At 36.9% G+C, this 20,765-nt stretch overlaps 1 protein-coding gene across 1 annotated transcript; it reads left to right on the top strand.

Annotated features, from left to right (window-relative positions):
• The first annotated feature begins 246 nt into the window (after positions 1-246).
• LOC127799449 (CLP protease regulatory subunit CLPX3, mitochondrial-like) lies at positions 247-20,742 on the top strand. The gene is made up of 15 exons (XM_052333490.1): positions 247-1,387; positions 2,769-2,830; positions 4,363-4,460; positions 4,621-4,700; positions 6,883-6,933; positions 10,688-10,762; positions 10,857-10,934; positions 14,722-14,778; positions 18,565-18,635; positions 18,749-18,848; positions 19,041-19,145; positions 19,861-19,923; positions 20,028-20,150; positions 20,264-20,425; positions 20,510-20,742. The coding sequence occupies exons 1-15, from the start codon at positions 422-424 to the stop codon at positions 20,573-20,575; spliced, it is 2,157 nt and encodes a 718-aa protein (XP_052189450.1). The 5' UTR covers positions 247-421; the 3' UTR covers positions 20,576-20,742.
• The last annotated feature ends 23 nt before the right edge of the window (positions 20,743-20,765 follow it).

Raw genomic sequence — 20,765 nt, 5'->3', positions numbered from 1 at the left:
AGATGATGGAGAAACTGGAATCACTAATAAATGGTCGTAACGCCTAAATTCACGCTCACGTCACACGTTGATCCTCGAGAAGAACCTTTTGCCCCCCTCAAACGCCACGTGTCTTCATTCCATTCCCCACGCTTGCATCCAAACTCCATCTATCTATAAAAGCGCTTCCACTGCGTCCGTCTCCTTCCTCAATAGCGTCAATTCCTCTTCTAATAAATTTATTTTTCAATTAAATAAACAAATAGTATTTTGCTTATTATTCCTAGTCCAAAGGCAAAAACATTATCATAAAAATATTCTAAATTCTAATATTTTGGTAATTTCAAAAAATCAAAGACAACCCAGGCGCGTGTTCTAACATTGGATTTGGGGTTGCGCTTTCTTCTTGCTCCGTTCGGAATTGATTCGGTTGGATTCGGAGATGTCTGGGATATGGCGGTGGAAGAGCGCCAGAGTCATTGCCTCCAGATCAAGCCGTTGGGCTTCGTTCTCGGCGCCGGAGGGGCCCTCGCGGATTCCGGATCGCCGGCTCCGCCACGTGATGCCGTCTTATTGGCGCACGAGTCGGAGGACTCGGATTAGGTCGGAGGCAGTCGCCGGAAATGTACAAGAGAGGTACAAGTGGGGTCGCGGCGGCGACGACGACTTCCACTCCTCCACCACCACCCGCCGGAGAATTAGGGCCGAAGCCAACTGCCCTCGCTGCTCCAAACCGCTGGATCTCGTCTTCTCCAACCGCCACCTCCCTCTCTCAATTTCGCCGCCTGATTCCAGTATCAATGGTATTGATGGCGGTTGTGGTAGTAACGGTAACGGTAATAATGATGATGGGAATAATAATGGTAATAATCATGGAGGGGGAGGAGGAGGAGGCGGGGGAAGCCATCAAGCAGCGGTGAATCTCTGCCCTAGCTGTAAGAGCGCTTTTTATTTCAGGCCGTACAGGACTGCTCCGCTTCAAGGCAGCTTCATTGAGATTGCGAGGAGGGAGAAGAAACCTAGCTTTGGCACTAAAGATTCCCGCCATCACGAAGTTTACGGTGATAATGCCGACGACAACGATCATGGCAGCAGGCTCAGAGTGTCATTTTGGGAGACTCTAAGAAGGTCCTACGGTGGTGAGCCCCCGGAGAATTGGCCGCATCCTCCCCCTCCCCCTCCCCCTCCGGAGAATGGTCTGGCTGTCCATACTCCCCCTGGTCCACCTTTTGCGCCGGGAACTAATTTCATCCGTGCAGCTGGTGGCCGCAATGATGGTAGTGATGGTAGTTCATCAGGTGAGAAGAAAAGTTGGGGCGGGTCCAATTTCGGAAGGGATTTGCCCACGCCAAAGGAGATCCGCAAGGGCCTCGATAAGTTCGTTATTGGTCAGGAACGGGCAAAAAAGGTACCCACTTTCAATTTTGCTATTATTTGGGCAAAGTTCTGCATATTACTACTTGCTAGATTCATTTTGCGCCAAGCCTATCATTAGTCTTTTACACTTAACAAAAGTACTGGGATTCATACCAGTAGGGAAGGCAGGACAGAGGGGATAGGAATTCATTTGAAGAGATATTAGCATATTTGTTAGCTGCATTAGTAACCCACATCCAAAACCAAGCAGGTCCAAATATCTATGCTCTTGCCTTAAAAACTTGCACTTGCTTTTGGGCTTTGGCATGCCTCTAGTTTGAACATATGGGTCTTATTCTTATATTTTTTTTCAGGAAGTATCTTCCACTACCTTGGTGCTAAGGTTTATTTTTTCTTTGGACTTGTGAATTCATTTTATTTCTGAATTATAAACTGAGCCCAAACAGAAAGCTTAGTCATGGCATACAAGCTCGGTTACTAAAATGCCACTGAGATCTGGACCAACACAAATTATTTTCTTCCCTTTCTTTTTAGGTTTAAAATCTGTTTCTACTTTTCAAAAGATACAAAAAATGTATGCAGTGAAAAAATATGATAGACCAATGAATGAGGCTTGCGGAGTAAGGTGTATCTGATTCCCTACTGGAACGGCTTAATAAAGTAGTTTTATCCACAATCCGCCTGTTTGTTGCAGTTTAAAAGCTGTAACTTTTAGTTTTTAGTTTCTAGTTTCAAAAAAGTGGGAATGTAGTGTTTGTTTTAACTTGTAAAATTCTAACTTATAACTTCTACTAGATTTTAGAAGGGGTAGAAGTTGGCTTTTTCAAAACTGGGGGTACCCAACTTCTACAGCTTCTGATTAAACAATCACATTTTTGTAACAAATTTGCCCATGTTTTTAACAAAGAATTACTCTTCTGTCCATGTAATCAAGAGTCTCTCTTCTCCACCGCCATCTCCATTTTTAGATCTCTTCTTCTCTCTCGCCATCTCCCTTTCTCTCTATACACTAATTAATTTTGTTATAACACTTGAAACTTATACATATACACTAATTAATTTTTAAATTATCATTCTATTACTATTAAGGGTATTGTGGACAATTATACAAAAATAAGTAATTTTACAGCTTATGGTATCAAACACTACAACTATATAACTACAACTTCTGAGAAGGTGCAACAAACAAGTTCACAACTTATTCTAAGTTTTAGAAGCTATAATCTGAGAAGTTAGAAGCTATAATTTCTCTAATTAAGTTGCAACAAACAGGGCTAGGGTATCATTTAACAAACATGGATATAATGATAAATAGCTTTCTATTACACCTGAAGTTAAGCCAAACGTTTTTGGTTGTTTTGCTTTGTTTTTCCTTTTCTTTCTTTTCTTCCCCCGTCTCTCTTATGTTACAGGTACTTTCAGTGGCTGTTTATAATCACTACAAGAGGATATATCACGCCTCCTTGCGGAAAGGGTTAGTTTTTAACTCTCTATTTGTCTGATCATATTTAAGCCCCATTTTTGGGATTCATGATTTCAAGAAACCAACTAAAACTTTCCTAGATTAAGGAGATAGCGTTTTGCTAGATTAGGTGGAATTTCTTTGATATTTTTTATTGTGGTGGCTGGTGTATCATGTGTGCAATTGTAAAAAGGGGTTAGAAGGGTCAGAAAAGAATATGTATTACTAGAAAATGCCAACACTTACATTGTTTTTTTTTTTTGCTGCACATGCTTCCAATTTGCATTTTCTCCCAAATAATTGGATTTAACAACATAAAGCCATCCCACAATTTTTCTATTTATTTGCTTAAGTTGTTTTAAATGCAACAAACCAGAATGTGGGAAGTGGAGTTTTGGGTGGCAAAATGTGAAAAGGCAGGCATAACAGTTAGATGTCTAATTGTTAGAAAACAATTACTTTTGAAATACTTACTAATTCTAATTGTATAAATTTAGGGTACTTAGAAGAGAAATTTTGGGGAAGGGTTTCTAAGTAAGAGTTAAGGAAAGAAACCATGGTTTTTGAAGACCAATTTGGTTTCACAGCTTAGGAGGTCAACATTGAGAGTTTTCTACTTGTGGAGGAGTCTCTAATGGAAACACTTATAGATAAGAAAAATGATTGGCTTATGGTTTTTATAGACATAAAAAATGTATAACAGAGTCCCCTGATAGAGGGTTTTAGAGAAGAAAGGGCTCTAGATTACTTTATGTAGGTTACTAAAAGCATATATCATCAAGCAGAAATGTGTTAGGATTTGTAGAGGAGATACTGGCACTTTTTCAATCAATTAGAGTTGCCAAGTTGGATTAGATCAAGGCTCTGCACTAAGCCTGACCTCTTTGCCCTTAGAATGGATGAATTCATGAAGTACATCTAAGAAAAGGCAAGGTGTCTTGGTGTATATTATATTATAAATGATATTATGTTCTTGGTAGATGATACAAAGGAAGGTATGAATACTAAACTCAGATTATGGAAAGGAACGTAGAATTAAAAAATTTCAAGTTGAGCAGGTTGAAAATTGCATATATGAAATGTAAATCTATTCTATCATACAAGAAACACCAGATTTGGTGTTATGAAGCCCTGTCAGTTTTTTGATTTCCCAAAATTCCTTTTATATATTTGCTTAAAAATAAAAAACACAACCACCAAGAAGCTATTCCCTAACTTGAACCTATGACTTCCAAATCGCAATAGAGCAAGAGCAACCTTACCATTGTGCCAATCTCATCTTCATTTAAAATTTGCCTAAAAATAAACAAAAACTAAATTGCAACTACCAAGCTCCACCTCTTGAAGGCAAGTCTTCACTTGGAATTTTTTATTTTTTATTTGCATGTGCATAATATGAGCCACTCCTCCGGTTTATAAAAACTAGAAGTGGGTATAATGCTTAGTTACTGGGAATATGATGTTTTTTGGGTCGTGGTACGGGACTAGGTAAAGGTATGTCAGTATGCTAATTTTAAGGTAACAGTAAGTGCGTTGAATACTAGGTCAGAAGCAGAATCAGGAACTTCTGCAACAGAAGACGGTGACGATAATGTGGAGTTGGAGAAGAGTAATGTACTGCTGATGGGACCAACTGGTTCAGGTAAGGTTCCTGTGTTGTATTTGATTTTTTTCCTTATTGCTCACTCTAGAAATCAGTAGTTTCTTGGAAATTCTGAAGATAATAGAGAAGCTTTTAATAATGAACCTGCTGCCCATGCCCAGTTTTGATAGCTTCATTGATGCAATTTGTTGTGATCCAGGCAAGACATTACTTGCAAAAACTCTTGCTCGTTTTGTGAATGTGCCCATTGTAATTGCTGATGCGACAACTTTAACACAGGCAAGTTATTGCTGAAGTTTCTTCCACCTTTTCTTATGGAAAGAAAAACCGCATAAGAACCTTAGTGCTTGCTATTAGCATACTGTGTCTCTAGATCAAATTTTACTGTCATTGTTGTTACACAGCTCATTTGTTCTGATAATATTTTGGTGAACTAAATAACTATGTAGTAAGCACTTGTTGGTTTGTTTTCCAAAGTTTATGAAATGCTTTCCTTCAATTTTTTGTGTACAACTGCAATAAGAAGTGAGCATATCTACCCACATATTTAAAGTGAGAGTCACTCTAGATTCTCCTATCTTCTGCCTTGGTATTCCATACTTTCGTCATATATTGGTTTTATTTCTTTTCCATCTATTTTTGTCATTGCCTCTTTTTGGGTTCTCAATCACTCTTCAGTATCCTCACTCACATTTGTAATTGAAATAGAAAGCAAATAGAAAAACAGGGGTAATAAATTCTTCTTTGATACTAGAAATAGAAAAGGATATATATACAGATTTGTAATTGAAAACAGGGATCTCTTTGTTTGCATTAGGAACTAAAAACTTTTCTCAAGCAAAAACATGATTAAAAAATTCTCTAATATATTATTTCTAAGTTATGTGAATCAATTATACAAGAAACATCTTAGTCACTGAGTGATTATGGGCATCCCTAGTGCATGAGGCTACCTACTTTGTGAGGGCTGGGGGAGGGTCATATTTGTAAACAACCTTCCCCTTGCCCTTTTGTAAATAGGCCTTTTCCACAACTCAAATCCATGACCTTCCGGTCACAAAAGAGTAACCTTACCATTGTTACCAAATTTCGTTCTCTTGTTATTGAATGTATAAAAGGTGAGGATTAAGTGTTGAGCAATTGTTTGGCCCGCTACTTTAAGGAAAATACGAATTTATGTAGTGGGAGTCTATGGAAGTATGACGATAAATTTAAAGTAGAAACGATGATTTAAAGCCACTTTTATTGCCAGTATGTTATGTGAATTTAATTTATCCAACTAAGAAAATACCATTTGATGACCTCAAAGTATTATGATGTCTTGCTAGAATGTTCTCCAACTAAGTATCCACATTGCTTTTAAAGGAGCTTTTTGCTTCTGTTGCATTTACATTCATTTTTTTACTATGAAATAAGGACAAATATGAATGTCAAGAAACTCTTGCAAAGAAAATATGAACTGTTTGTAGACATCTTTATTTAAGTATATATATGTTTTTGCTATGCTTCCATCAAAATTATTTTTCTTTGCCAAAAGAATATTGTTTTATTGAAGTTAAATATCTAGCATGAATGTATAAGACTGATAAGTACAACAACAATCGCCATCCTAAGCCTTAACCCCGCTAGGTGGGGTTGGTTACATGAATTCTAAACACACTTGCATCTCTATTTCATGATCATATCCTTTGGGAGGCCATTATATCCTACGTCATGTCTAAGAGCTTCCTACCAATTTTTCTTTGGCCTTTTCTCTCTATTTTGCTATAAATTTCCTCTATTTCATCCACTCTCCTTACATGACCTTTTTGGTCTTCTTCTCACATGTCCAAACCATTTTAATTGTGACTTCCGCATCTTATATTTAATCACTGCTCCAAACCTTATTATGTATGGCCTCATTTCTTATTTTATCTTTTCTTGTATGGTCACACATCCACCTTAACATTCTCATTTCAGTTACAATCATATTTTGCATATTTTGGTACTCTATGAGGCTCATAATTATTTAGTATATTTGATAGACAGGAGAAATCCTGAACAATGATTTATTAACTAAACCTTGATGATAAATTGAGCAGATCAAAGTGATTTTGAGGCTTTAATGATTTCATAATTTATAATAAGTTTAAGTATTTAATTTCTATTTGAAATGATGAAAAAATATTCTGACCACGTAATGCATATTATTGATAATGTTTTTCTTAATTTTCACATTTTTAATTATTTTCTATTTATGCAATACTGTGATTTCCATTTGCAAAGCATGTGCCACACTACTAGTCCAGATGAAAGGAAGGCATTGGGAGTACAATAATAGATAGCAATTGCAACCAACTGCTCAGTGACATCTGACTTTTTTCCTGTGTAATTCATACTTGATTTGCCATTGCTGCTGCTTGTCGTTTATAAAATTTCTTATGTCATTCTACTTAAAGAGGCAAGTACTGTTTTATTGCAGGCTGGTTATGTTGGAGAAGATGTTGAGTCAATATTATATAAACTGCTTACGGTATGGTTGTGTTCTTTTAATGAGTAATCTGACAAGCAGACATATATAATTATTTTTATTCTTTCAACTATAGTTATTATGTCCAAAATCTCGTGATATAGGATGTATGCGAATTTCTTCTTTTCATTCTTTTTGTTTCAACTTTATTGATATTTTTGGATTGCATATTCATGGAATTGTACTCTGTTTTGCCCCTAATTTTAGTTTCTTTCATCTTTTTCCTGTTGGGGTCTGTATTGGGGCTTTTAACTCAGAGTTTGATGACTGAGGTACTTGTCAGTGATGTACGGAACCTATTATTTTTTCTGTAGGAGACTAAGCTTGCAAGGGGTATACTCTCTTATATAGGTAAATATTTCTTTTGGTTGAATCATCATATTTAATATGTAAGGCGAGAGTTTTATATATTTTAAATTGTTTGATACTTGTATTCAAAAAAGAATCATTGCTTAAGTTGAGAGTAACTGAACAGCGTTTAAGGCCCAACCTCCATGATTATTTCCTTCAACAAGTTGGCAATGAACATATTCTTTTTTGCACCCAAACAATCTGGTATTTCAAGAAACGTTAGGCCATCTTTGGTCCGCCACTATAAAATTAATAGTAGACTTTCTTTGGGAAATTTCTAATTCAGCAAAAAGCATAATTATTAGCTCCATAAAGATTAAAGCACATTAGGCCTGGAACTTAATTCGTCTTAAGCAAAGTTCTATTGGCATCAATCAGATGGGTGGTGCTGTTGGTGGGCCTGATGGCTGTCAACAGAGACAAATGGTATCAATCAAATGAGTTCCAAATCAAAGAAAGATAGGGATAGTGGACAGAAATAAACACTGAAAAAGTCATTGAAGGAGAGGGAGAGTGGAGGATATATGGAAAGAAGTAGGACATAGGGGAGGCAGACAACATTGGATGAAGAAGGAAAGAGATGGAAAGCGGGAGAGTTTACCTTCACTACTTGTTGCTCGAAGGAGGAACTGTTTTGGCTGGACAGAGTTTGCAGTCTGAGAAAGCAAGAGGAGAGAGAAGAGAGGAGAGCCTGAGAGGAGATTTTGCAAACAGAGTTTGATTTGATATATGGCCAACAATGGAAGGAAAATTTACCAATTGGACTGGGGAAGAATAAGATGGTTTGATCATTGTTTTGTCTGTTGCAATTAAATGAGAGCTTAAAAAATTATGGGAGGATATATGTTTTTTAATTTTTTTTATTGGTGTTTTTTCATGTGTTTTTATGCTTCACCTAATACTTTTTTGGCAATTGCAACAAATATACCAAATTGCGAGCCCCAGAGATTTCATTTAACAGTTAACACCAAAACATGTTTGCAAAAGTGTCTGATTATTAATCTGTGAGTCTCAAGTGTATTTGTTGTGTGTGTTTGAAAAAAAAGAGTAAAGACAAATAGGACAGACCAAATGATGCTTCTGACATGTATCCAATTGCATGTGTTTGATATGTGCCAAATATTGGTATGACACCATAAATGGAGTGTCCATTCTTCTTAGACTCACCTAAGGTGTGACACTTGTTGGACAACCCGGTACTTTAGAAACTTGGAATAATCTCCTTCAGACATAGCCTGGATCCTGGACTCCTCATCCTCTAGAATCAGCAGTAAATAGGCTCAGAAAACAGTATGTTGACCACATGAGGAGGCCCATGAATCAAATTCCTATACTAATATCTGGTATGACATTCCTAAGTACAATGAGTACATCACTTAGTTGGCTGTAACAGGATTGACACCATGAGCATTCTAGTAATCATGACTTCTACGCACTTCTTGGCTGTTTTCCAAGCTGCTAATATGTGGGGCCGGAAAATATGCCTAATGGTAGGCTGTCTAGCTACTTGTAATGTCATGACTGGGCAAGAATGCCTTTGAGATGTTTTATTTATTAGCTAATGACACTTCCATATTCCCTTCTTAGCCTCAAAGCTAACATGGTTTTACTTATGTCCATGTCTTACTCTAAATAGTAGAAGGTTTCATAAATAATCCATGACCACCTGCCTGAACTTTAACTGAATTTGAAAAGTGATTAATTTTTGTTTCTGGGAGGTCCACATGGGATGTGGTATTTATATTAAACAGTATCTGTTTGGGTACATTACCCATGAACTTCCCTCGTATATACATGCATGTTTCTCAGGGATTTGTTAAATGTACATCTTAGATAAAATTATCTGCCTGCTTTACATATCTATTTCTATAATCATTTATGCTTTCATTATACACTTCTTCAGTCCATTTGGTTCCCTTCCATCAGTAACTAGGCTGCTGTGTTGTGCCAAGTCTAGCACTTCATGCTCATGGCTAATTTCTTTATCTGGTGGGAGGCTGATATCAGATTGGCATCCCTATGGAATTTGATTTTCTAACTTATTATTTATTTATTTTTCTTATGGGGATAAGTGAGCTGTGATTGCACAATTCCTTGAAAGCTAGAAGTGAGGTTATATTGGACAGATATAAGACCAACTCTATAGAATGGTGCAGAATGTTGGACAATTCAACACTTACATTTGCAAATATGAGTGTAACTGAAATGAGGATGTTACAATAGATGTGAACCCATATAAGGAAAGATAAACTTAAAAATGAGGTTATTCTAATAAGATTGTTGTTGTGGTACTGATTGAAGATAAGATGATCGAGATGTGTTTAAGATGGGTTGGACATGTAAGAAGAAAACCTATAGACTTAACTGTGAAGATAGTGGATTGAATAGAAGTTTGCAGAAAAAAAGTAGACCCTATCTGGTGGGACTAAGGCTTGGTATTATTGTTGATGTTGTGGCATGGGTATGATTGAGCTTTTATTTTATGTGGAAAGGTATTTAGCATATTAAAGCCCCAATAAAAATGTCTTTTTATTTGTGCCTCTAACTGAAGTTAAGCATTGAAAGGTTGTATACCAAAAAAAAAAAAAAAAAGGAAAAAAAAACTGAGGAGTTGAGGTGAAGGGACAAAGTGGTGCTATACATGCAAACAGTCTGGGGATGACAGTGACAACCTTTGAATGCATTGTGCAGCTGTGGTGCCTTGCAGTTTGGTATTAATTGAATGCACCTGTTTGGTGAATTTGTTTCTTGAAGTAGAGTTTACAATGGATGTTCTGGGAGGAAGATTTACTATTTATGTATATTTTGGTATTTGCGAAGGGAGAAAAATGGGAGATTTGTAAGAATAAGGACAATTTGTTGAATTGCTTGTAGAATGGGCTCCTATTTTTGTTATTTTCTGGTCAATGGCTCTTTCCTTTCTGCACTCAATTCTTTTGTAATGTTTTTGGGGCATTTAATATTCCTTTAGGAATTTTGGTGTATAGTTTTTCCATGCATGCATCCAGTGTAGAGGTGTCATGTCAATATTTTAGAAACTCTTTATAATGTTCTACTAATGAAAAAAATATTCCTTTTTTTTAACCTTTTTGTTAATCTATTGCTTATACAAATATGTAGACTTTGTGTGTGTGTTTTGAAAATATAAATTACTATGTTATAATCTGGTTTGATTTGACATTTTCTTTGTTTGATCTTGTATATTGTTTAATACTGAGTACAGGGGATATGCCAATCTTAGTTGTTTTTATAATATATCTGTTGTGTGCTTTTAGTTTATTTTACTTGATGTTTAACGTCAAGGTTTCTTTATTTACAACTTTGTGCTGCTTTAGTTTTCACAATTGCAACATTTTTCATTAGTCAATATAACTCAAATAACATTTCTCTTGAATTTGGCATCAAGGCTGCTGAATTTAATGTACAAGCTGCTCAACAAGGAATGGTTTACATTGATGAAGTTGATAAAATTACCAGAAAGGTTTCACCTTTTTTCACTTACTTTTCTTTTTTATTTCTTTTATTTATTGTGTAGGTTTTCCAAACCTGAAACTTTTTGCTGCGCATATCTGTAGGCCGAGAGCTTAAACCTAAGTAGAGATGTTTCTGGTGAGGGTGTCCAGCAAGCATTGCTGAAAATGCTGGAAGGAACTGTGAGTGATTTAATTATATGATGCTTGTTAGTTTACTTGTTTTTATGTCAGCAAACTCATTTGAGGATGAATTCATTCTTATATTGACTGATTAATCATGAGCTTACACGATTCAATTCACTTATATGTTGTTATACAATATCACAGTTTTCAATTAGTATTTTTTCTCTCATGGGCTTATCTAATTAGTCATAGCTAATAAATATGAGCCATCTGATGTGATTTTATTATGAGGGTTTCAGCCCGTTTATTGCTTGATAGAGTCTAAATTTTCTAACATGGTTCAAATGTTTCACAGTTTTCAATTAGTTCTTTTCCTCTCACAGGCTTATCCAATTTGTTATGGATAATAAACATGAGCAATCTGATGAATTATTTTGAGGGTGTCAACCTTTTTGCTTCGCTTGTTTGTGCTGATACCATCTAAAATTTCAATCATGGTTCAAATGTACAATCTTTATGAAACATCTCAATTGTTTCTAGGTAAAAGTTTGGTGGAGATGTTGTATGTGCTTTGGATATTCTGTAGTAGATATGCTTAAATGTGTGACTGAAGAGAAGCTAGGAGGTAGTTGGACATCAAGGCAAAAATCAAATGGGTTAAGGTATTTTCATAGGAGTAGTTGATTAATTTTGTTTTCTCACAAGCCCAGGCATATAAGAAGATATAAGGAGCATTATCTTCATTGGAGAACATGACTAGAGAAGAACACAGAAATATATGTATATGTATATGTATATGAGAGGAAAACAATATGAAAAGCCTTAGGACCTGTTTAATAATAGAAAATGTGTTCAAATTTCATCTCTAATTTTCTACTTTGTGCCAAATTTTCCTTTTCTTTAAGAAGTTTCAAAAATGCATTCAGTTGTTCAATGACAAAAATTATTGAGAAAGTTCCACGCAGTACCCCTGAGGTTTACCGTAATTACAAAAAGTATCCCTGAGAAAATACTGAGTATCCCATAGGTTTAATGTTGTTAATCTCGTTAAACATTGACAAATAACCAAAAATACCCTTATATTTAAAAACTTTTTCCTCCTTTTTCATTTGTATCTCTCTCTCTCTCTCTTGGTTGGGAACAACGATGACCACGGAAACAATGGTGACGGCGACAACTACAACAACATTCTAGATTCTAGATCTAGATCTAGATGATCGTTTCAGATTTGGGCTCTTTCTCTTTCTCTCCCCCCTTTACAATGAATCTGGGTTCATTGCGGATAAACCCAAGATGAGCCCAAATGGTTTGGGCTCTCTCTATTTGAATGGCCTTTGGCGGCCAGCAACTGCCGTTTTTCTTGTTGTGTTTTTATTTTTATTTTTTTAAATTAGAGGAGAGAGATGAAGGGCAAAATGGTCATTTAGTGTTTGTGTTAACAGCAGGGGTGGTTATTGCTATTTCTCAAATGTTAGGGGTTTCTTTTAATTTCGCTAAAACTCAGTCTTTGCAATTTTACTCAAAATTATTTTTTTATTTTGAAAACTAAAATATATGTTTAATTGTTATATAATACAATATCATGGACAGATCAGGCAATGAGTTGTCACCCTATGAGAGTTCAATTAGGCAAGGGCTAATTAGAAGACACATCATTGGTATTTCACTTTGCTAAGGTTTGAGGTTTGTGGTGCGGCTATGGAGCTTACACTTGTCCCCTGACCAGTAGACATGAATAAGGTGAATTCACTCAGCCAAGGACTATGCCACATCTCTCCTCAGGGCCGTGTACCGTCATACTGATAATTTTTATTTGCCATCGTGCTATAAGTCATCTTGTTCAGTAAGCTTTTTCCTAACACAAAAAATTGTGATGTTTAGCCCCCCAAAAAAAGTTGTGATGTTGAATGTCCTTATTGATGGCTACCTGGAGGAGGTTGTTCAGCCATCATAAAAACATATTCTTATGCAATGGCTTCTCATGGTCTGGCATTGGAGAGGAAGGTTTAATTTCTCAGTCAAAGAGCATGCTTAATCTCTGCTTTCTTAACCTTCCCCTACAATTTTGGAAAATGAAAGAAAATTATCCATCTTTTTGGGAGATGATGGGATTTGCTTTATTGCTTTGCAACTCAATTAACTCTCGACTTTTGAAAGGAGTAACTGTTTCTTCTTCCATAGTTGATTGTTAATCAATTTTACTGCCAAGGCCTTCCATGGAAGCTATTGCATGCATCCATGTTGACCACATGATACCAAACATTGTCAAATTACTTTTGGCCATTGGTTTTATGGAATTTTCACAATTAACTTACTCCCTTTCCTAACTAACACAGCTTGTATGCTTTCAGTTGTTTGTCTTGCTATAACATAACTTATTTAATGCCTAATGAGAGACAACATTCTAACTGCTTGCGCACACAATGACTTTGTAATGGGAATTACTAGTCCAGCTGTTTGTTGGCATCATCTACGTCTTAGAGCATCTTCCATGCAAGCACAAATAGATTAACCTGCTCCAAAAACCAAATTAATGCATAGAACCCGTAAGTTCATCAAATTAGGTTGTTGAAGGAAAAAGCAAGGCGGTGTAAAGAGAAATGCTGAATTTGTTATTGATATTTTTAGTATCTTGATTAATTTTCCATCATGATTTGATTCATTCAGTTTCTTCAGATACAAACTTTGAAGTTGGTAATTCCATCCTTTAAAGAGTCAATTTTCTTTCAAAATTTTGATAGTTTGAATAAGACTTGTCAATAATACTTCTATATTTAGAAAAAGTTCCTCCATATATTTTTTTTTCTAGAAAATCTGCAGATTCTTATGATGTGAATGATTCAGCCTGTCAAGTGAGAGCTACTGTAAGGTATCCACATAGTACTGAATTGGTGTCCATCAAGATTGCCTTAATGGTCATGTAGCTTGACTTATAGTATGGATATTTCATATACTCTTGCCTGCAAGATCCACTAATATTTAGGGAATTAAATGTAGAAGTTATTGCTACTGTGGATGTGTGGATAAATTCTTCTAGTAAAATCAAGTGGTTTTTGGTGTAAAGATAGGAATAGCTATTTGTTTGAGACCATTTTTTGATAATTACTTGTTCACTTATGACAGTCACAAACAAAACATATTATTTAAGTGTTGGCATACTTAAAGTTCTCCCTATAACTCAAAGCTTTCTGGACTGTTATAATTGTATGTTCATGTGATTATCGTGTTTTATTTTACTGGAATTCTGTACACATATTATGTCCGCTATAACAATATGTGAATTAGTATATATCAAATTTTGTTCCTGAAATAATCTAGTTGCTGGAAAATTGCTGCAATGTGGGTGTTAATGTTATAATATCTGAACAAAATTGAATAACCTAAGTAGGAAGACCTTAGGTATGAACGAGGATTAGAGGAGCAATCAAACGCATAATTGTTTTGAGTGTAGAACCTATACTTATACATGTACTATGCTACGTTTCTGATCCTGATTTACGGGAGATAGGATACAATCTAAATTTACATAGGTTACAAAGATAGATAGGATAAGATACATAATTTAAAACTCAAGTAGCATATCTCCTATATTTATGGAACCTTCTTCTCTTCTCCCTTATCTTCTTCAGATTTAAGCACTGCTTATCATCTCATCTTTCTTCTATTCAAACAGCACCGTATCTATCACTTCCACACCTTTATTGGATTCTCCAACAATATCCATTCAATAAACCTTCCTTGATATTTTGGATATGTAACCTTTGGCTTTGTTGGATACTTGGATTATTTACACATTCGCCTGGATTATTTCTTCTATTGTTTATAATATGTGTCTTTTCTCCAGATAGTAAATGTTCCTGAAAAAGGGGCAAGGAAGCATCCTCGGGGTGAAAGCATTCAGGTATCACAAGCCTAATCATGCCCTTGATCTCATTGCTAACTTATACACTCATATGCAATTATATGTTTGTGATGCATGAATAGTCTTTTACCCTATCATTTGGTGCTTCTTCTTCTTCTTCTTTTTTTTTTTTTTTTTTTTTTCTGTTGTTGCTATACCATCATTTGGTGTATTCACATTAATAATGTTCTCACCCACTTCACCCAACTAATGTCCCAGCCCTCCCCCAATGTTGAGGTCATAAATTCCCTTTATAATGAGGAGCTGCAACTATCCCTTTGTGCTTAATTTTCTTTTAGGGACTGCCAATGGACTTTGAGGGAGTTGGAAAGGTAACTACCCCAGAGGGAATAGACTTGGTGGCAACCCAAACAATAATCTGAATTCATTTGTAAGGGCACAAGTGGATTACACGAATATCTGTTATTCTATTTTATGTGAGAGGAACTAATTTTCACCCAAATTGTGGGAGCTCTAAATATGTTTGACATCCCTTCAACATAAGGAAGAAAATATCCAAATCCTCTAACCAAAGCGCCCTGTCTTTAGGTGTCTCATTTGTCTACTTGAGATGGGAGGCAGGGACTTTCTGAAACTTGTACTAACTGCACCAAAAAGCAATACTGTAGAATAAAGACAGATTTGTTGTAGTGCCCATAGAACCTGCATAGCGTCCATAGGCCCTGCCTTCCCATCAATTGTTTAACAAATTGTTGAGAAAGGCCTTATGTGTGATATATGAGAGAAGACCAACTATGATTGGTCAGACTTGACAAGTCTTGCAGAACAATTCTGGCCACAAATTGCCTTTAAAGCGATGATGTCACAGGGCTAATGACTCACTTTCTCAAAATACTGAGGGAGGGAAATGACTCTGATAATGGGTTGAGTATGGCCTCCATACAAGATCATTCAAGATGCAAAGCACGTCAGCCAACCTCCCAACACATTCAAACCTGACCGCTGATGCAAACATTGCTCTTTAATAGTGCAAGGAGGCCTCTCTTCCCTCTTATGCTTGGGTGGCATTTCATGAACTGTTGGGGCAAATTTCTGCATCACTCAAGTAACAACATTGGAAGGAAGGATGTGGATATATATCTGGAAATATTATAACTGCCAAGGTTCTCTATCCCTCCTTTTATCAGATTGAGCTGATAAAACAGTGCTAAGAAATAGGGCTAAGAAGAAGAATCTACCATGACTAAGCATTGCCACAAATCTATGCAGATGCATATTCACCTCTAACTTGGAGGACCCTTAAGAATGTGTCATGATGACAAACAGCTGAGAAAGTTGCTCAATCATATATTCATGATAGGGAGACACCCCACACTAATATTGCATCAAAGAGCTAAAACTACTCTTGGTCCCACTCCTCGAACCATGCACTACTTCCATTCAATGAACCTTGAGTTGAGGTTGAATGATATGATCTTGGATTCTCTTGAGACCTTTTATGATCTTGAAGTCATCATTTGACTTCAAAGCTACATTCTATGTCCAACTAGATTAAGCCTCGTCAAAGTAGTGGCAACTCAGAAAAATTTAGAATAGGAGTTTGGGATGTATAATTTGACCTCAAGATAAATGAATCTAGAGTTGTGGTGTTGAAAGTCATCCTTGACAAAAAAATCATCTTCATTACAAGACTTTGACCTTATGAAGGAACCCTCAATATCCTCAATTTTGAATAATCCTTTTTTGTTCAGAGGTCCACAACTTTTATGGGAGCATTTAACTTTCATAAGAATGAATCCGAATTTGAGGCAAGAAAATTGAGGGGAGGTTCTGGGAACACCAAGATCAGGTCTAAAGAATCCTGACCAGACTGTGGATGTAACTAGTTTCTCCCATTTCTGGTCTCTCTGCTGATATATAGAGCATAAACCATTGGCCTTCCACCAGAACTACAAGCAGGAGTCTTCTGTGGGAAGACTTTAGGCTCATCCAAGGATGAGAAAGCTTCTTGTATAAGAATTGGCTCAGGAACTGTGGTAGTATGCATTCCATGACCAAATGCTGGAATAATACCCTCAGAAGGTAGTAAAAAGGGCATCCCCAAGGTACGAGGCTCCTGGCTTTGTGAGGCTAGTATTTGTACTCAGCCTTCCCCTCTTTTCTACCTAGAGGTTGTTTCCACATTCGAACTGTGATTTGGTCACAAAGGAGCAACCTTACCTTGCTATCAAGGTTTGCTCTCTCTAACCCCACGGGGTGGCCTTAGCGGTCAGCTAGGGGAGATGGGCTAGACTGATCACCAGGTTCGAATCCTCCCTCAGTGCAGCCGTTGGTGGATAATACCCAAGTTTACCTCCTTGTCACTAAAGGGGTGCGGTGGCAGGGTGTCCGCAAGGGGACGTCATCCCAAAGTTCGCTCTCTTTATCTATTCAAAGTCACACTATTCTTTTAAAACTCAAATATTTTTTCCATTTGTGTAGGTGACTAATAAGTTTGAGTGTGTATGTTAGTAGTTGTATCTTGGAATAGTGGGCCCAAGCCCCAGGAAATCCAAGTGAAGAAGCCCTAAAGGAAGAAGCCCAAAGATCATTGAGAGGCCTTCATAAGAAGGCAATCTCGGGTGACCCTCTAAGGGTCACTCACTAGTCCATCCAAGAGTAATATCCTCGAAAATCTCAATTGGCTCACCTTGAAGAAACCCTCGGAAAAGACCGAGTGACCCTTCTTGGAAACCTTTCTTGATACCTTCAGGACACCTTTCCAGGAGCTTTTTTTGGGTCACTCATTCCCGAAAGCCTCTCTCAATAATGGGAGACCTTTCCGGGAGCCTCTTCAAGCCCCTTAGATGTTGTCTCCAAAGGACAATTTATATTACGAAAATCACGAAAAATGGGTCAAACTTACCTCTGATGTGTTTGCTTGGAAATCTGAAATAGGCCATCGCAAGAAATGTAGGTACTCCTCCACCTGTCACTTTCATTCTCTATAAATAGGGAGCAATCCCTTTGATTGAGATACGCTCAAAACTCTAGTTTAATTACACTTCTACTATTACTGCATTTTTGCTCAAGGAGATGCTAACTTAAGCATCGGAGGACCTGCGTGGGAGACACTCCGCGCCCCTAACCACTTCCTCTTTTGCAAGTCTCCCGGAGACTTGAAGCTCAAGATAAATGCTCTTCCGCACTTATAAATTTATTGTTGTATCTAGGCAATAAAATTAGTATAACATATGTTTGAAATCCAACATCAGTGTGCCACCATCTTAGAAATTGCACATGCTATTTTAGATGTTGCATATAGGCTTTTGATGTTTGTCATGAAGATACTGTGATTACAGGTCAAAAATATGTGCTTGCAAATTGTAGCCAAAAGATGAAACTTGCAAGTTATTAGTGAAATTTTGATTTATTCTTCTCTTTTCCAGTTTACTAGGACTGACTTAGGTGATTGTTGGGTGGAATAGTAAAGCATTGGGCTTCATGCAGGTTCTTAGTCTAGGGGAGCAACTTGGAACAAGGAGTCCACTGTTTGCTGAAACCCTTCATAATGGTGACTAGCACCGGGCAATGGCCCCATAGTTTTGTACAGTAATAGGTCATATACTTTCTCTTACCATGCCTTTTTCTGGTTATTATAACAACATATTTAGCATGACAATTATGTATGCTTGTCTTTACATGTTTATTCATTTAGACAAGACCATCAATATAGTTTTCTTTGTCAGAGAACAACAGCATTTGCATTATCTTCTTTATTGGATTAATTATTGTTTGATCTTCATTTACCCATTTACTCTCTTCTTACATTCGGATATTTGGCAGATAGATACTAAAGATATCCTTTTTATCTGTGGTGGAGCATTTGTTGATTTAGAGAAAACCATTTCAGAGAGGTAAATCAATCTAATTTTGTTTTATGGGTTGGAATTGTTTACTTCACATTGTTAGGTCCATCTGCAGTTTGTGGAAGGTTTATGCAACGAAATTTTGTGTGGTTGTTTGCCAGACGGCAGGACTCTTCTATTGGGTTTGGAGCACCTGTTCGTGCTAACATGAGAACTGGTGGATTGACTAATGCTTCCGTAACATCATCATTACTGGAATCTGTAAGAATCAACATAACATGTCATTTGAAGTACTAATTCAAAATATATTGGTCTTTTCTAAATTCTTTGACTATTCAAAATCTCCTCCGTTTAATTCATGGCTATTCAAAACCTCAAAATAATGTTTTCTTTTTTTCTCCTGTTTGATGATCGGATGCACGCCTGCCTGAAAGATTCTGATTGCATTTTCAGGTAGAAAGTAGTGATCTTATGGCATATGGGCTTATTCCAGAGTTTATTGGACGCTTTCCTATTTTAGTTAGTTTGTCAGCTTTATCTGAGGAGCAACTTGTTCAGGTAATTTAATATGCTTATAGTCTGAATTGTTGTTTGAATCTCTCATCTTATTTTTATAGTTGCCCTTAGGTGTGGAAATATTTCTATGGGACACCATTTATTTGGAAACCCACTCCTCGGCAAATAATAAAGTGAATAGGATACCTACTCTCCCAGCCCGTGCTTAAATGGGTAAATTTTACTCTGGAACTAGCATGCAGGAGGGATGCTATTTAAGTTGCATCCGGATAGGGTTATATAATGCTCACTCGTCCAACCTATACAAACAAATCCCATCCGGAATGTTTAGAGGCTTCAATTAAGGAATGTCTAGGGTTGGCTGATTTTTTTTTTTTTTTCTTTTTGCAAATTCTGATAGAAGAAAGCCTTTATGTTCACAAAAGAAACAAATGAGGTAGAGGTGATCTGTTTAATGGCAGTTTACTTATGATGTGATCCCCCCGGCAAACCAAAATAATAATAATAAAAGAAGAAAAAAGAAGGGGGTCGAGGAATTGTACGTTGTGCACTTATTACATATGGGAAACTATGATTTATGAAACAATTCACTCATTTTTATTCACACAGTCACTTGAAAATGAAAGCAGGTTGGTGAAGCTCCGCTAAGTTCTTTATTTTTTTATTTATATTTTTATGCTAAGGGATATAATAGAAATTGAGTCCCTTCATCATTCTTAGCCAACATAATAACATTCTGGCCTTTCTCTCGATACAGGTCCTTATGGAACCAAAAAATGCACTTCTTAAGCAATACAAGAAATTATTTAGCATGAACAAAGTAAGCATTTGGCATTTGCTCTCTCTCTCTCTCTCCCTCCCCCTCCCCATTAAGCTTTTAACTGCCTTGTCGTGTGCCTGCTATGGCAACATTTTCATCCTCAGGTCAAACTACATTTCACGGAAGAAGCAGTCCAAATAATTGCAAAGAAAGCAATGGCCAAGAACACTGGGGCAAGGGGTTTGAGAGCCATACTGGAAAGCGTTCTAACCGAAGCCATGTACGAGGTACAGCAAGGGCAGCGCTAACTTGTGTCTAAGATGCCACCATGTAATGTGACGTTTCAATTCTGCTGTTTGCCTTTATGATTCTCACTCATGGAAACATTATTTCTCTTCAGATTCCAGACGTAAAGACGGGAAACGACAGAGTAGATGCTGTTGTTATTGATGAGGAGTCGGTAGGTTCTGTAAATTTGCCAGGATTTGGAGCCAAGATTCTGTGTGGAGATGGGGCCTTGGACCGATATCTTGCCGAGGCCAAGTTGAAAGACGAAGAAGGGGTATGGAATCAAAGTAGTAAACCGCTGTCTTCATAATATTGCTCTCTAGCTAGTTTGCTAACTTGGCCTTGTATGCTTTCGCAGCAAGATGGTGAAGCTGCTAAGGAGGAGCTGCTGCTTGAGGCTGGTGGTGCAGCGGGTCTCGTCTAAAGCCATGATCATGTAGATGTAAATCATTTCTTCTGGTTGTCATTGTTGCCCCCCATTTTTACAATGTTGTAAAGTTCACATCCCCAATTTGGGTTCAGTTATGCCCTGGTTGGTTCCATATTCAATTTAAATCAATATAGGAAAATCGATAACTTTTAAAGCTTCGTGACTGAGTTTTGCGTTGAGACGG

Source organism: Diospyros lotus, chromosome 4 (genome assembly GCF_014633365.1).
Source record: "Diospyros lotus cultivar Yz01 chromosome 4, ASM1463336v1, whole genome shotgun sequence".
Lineage (NCBI taxonomy): Eukaryota > Viridiplantae > Streptophyta > Magnoliopsida > Ericales > Ebenaceae > Diospyros > Diospyros lotus.
This window is presented reverse-complemented; position numbering and strand designations above follow the sequence as displayed.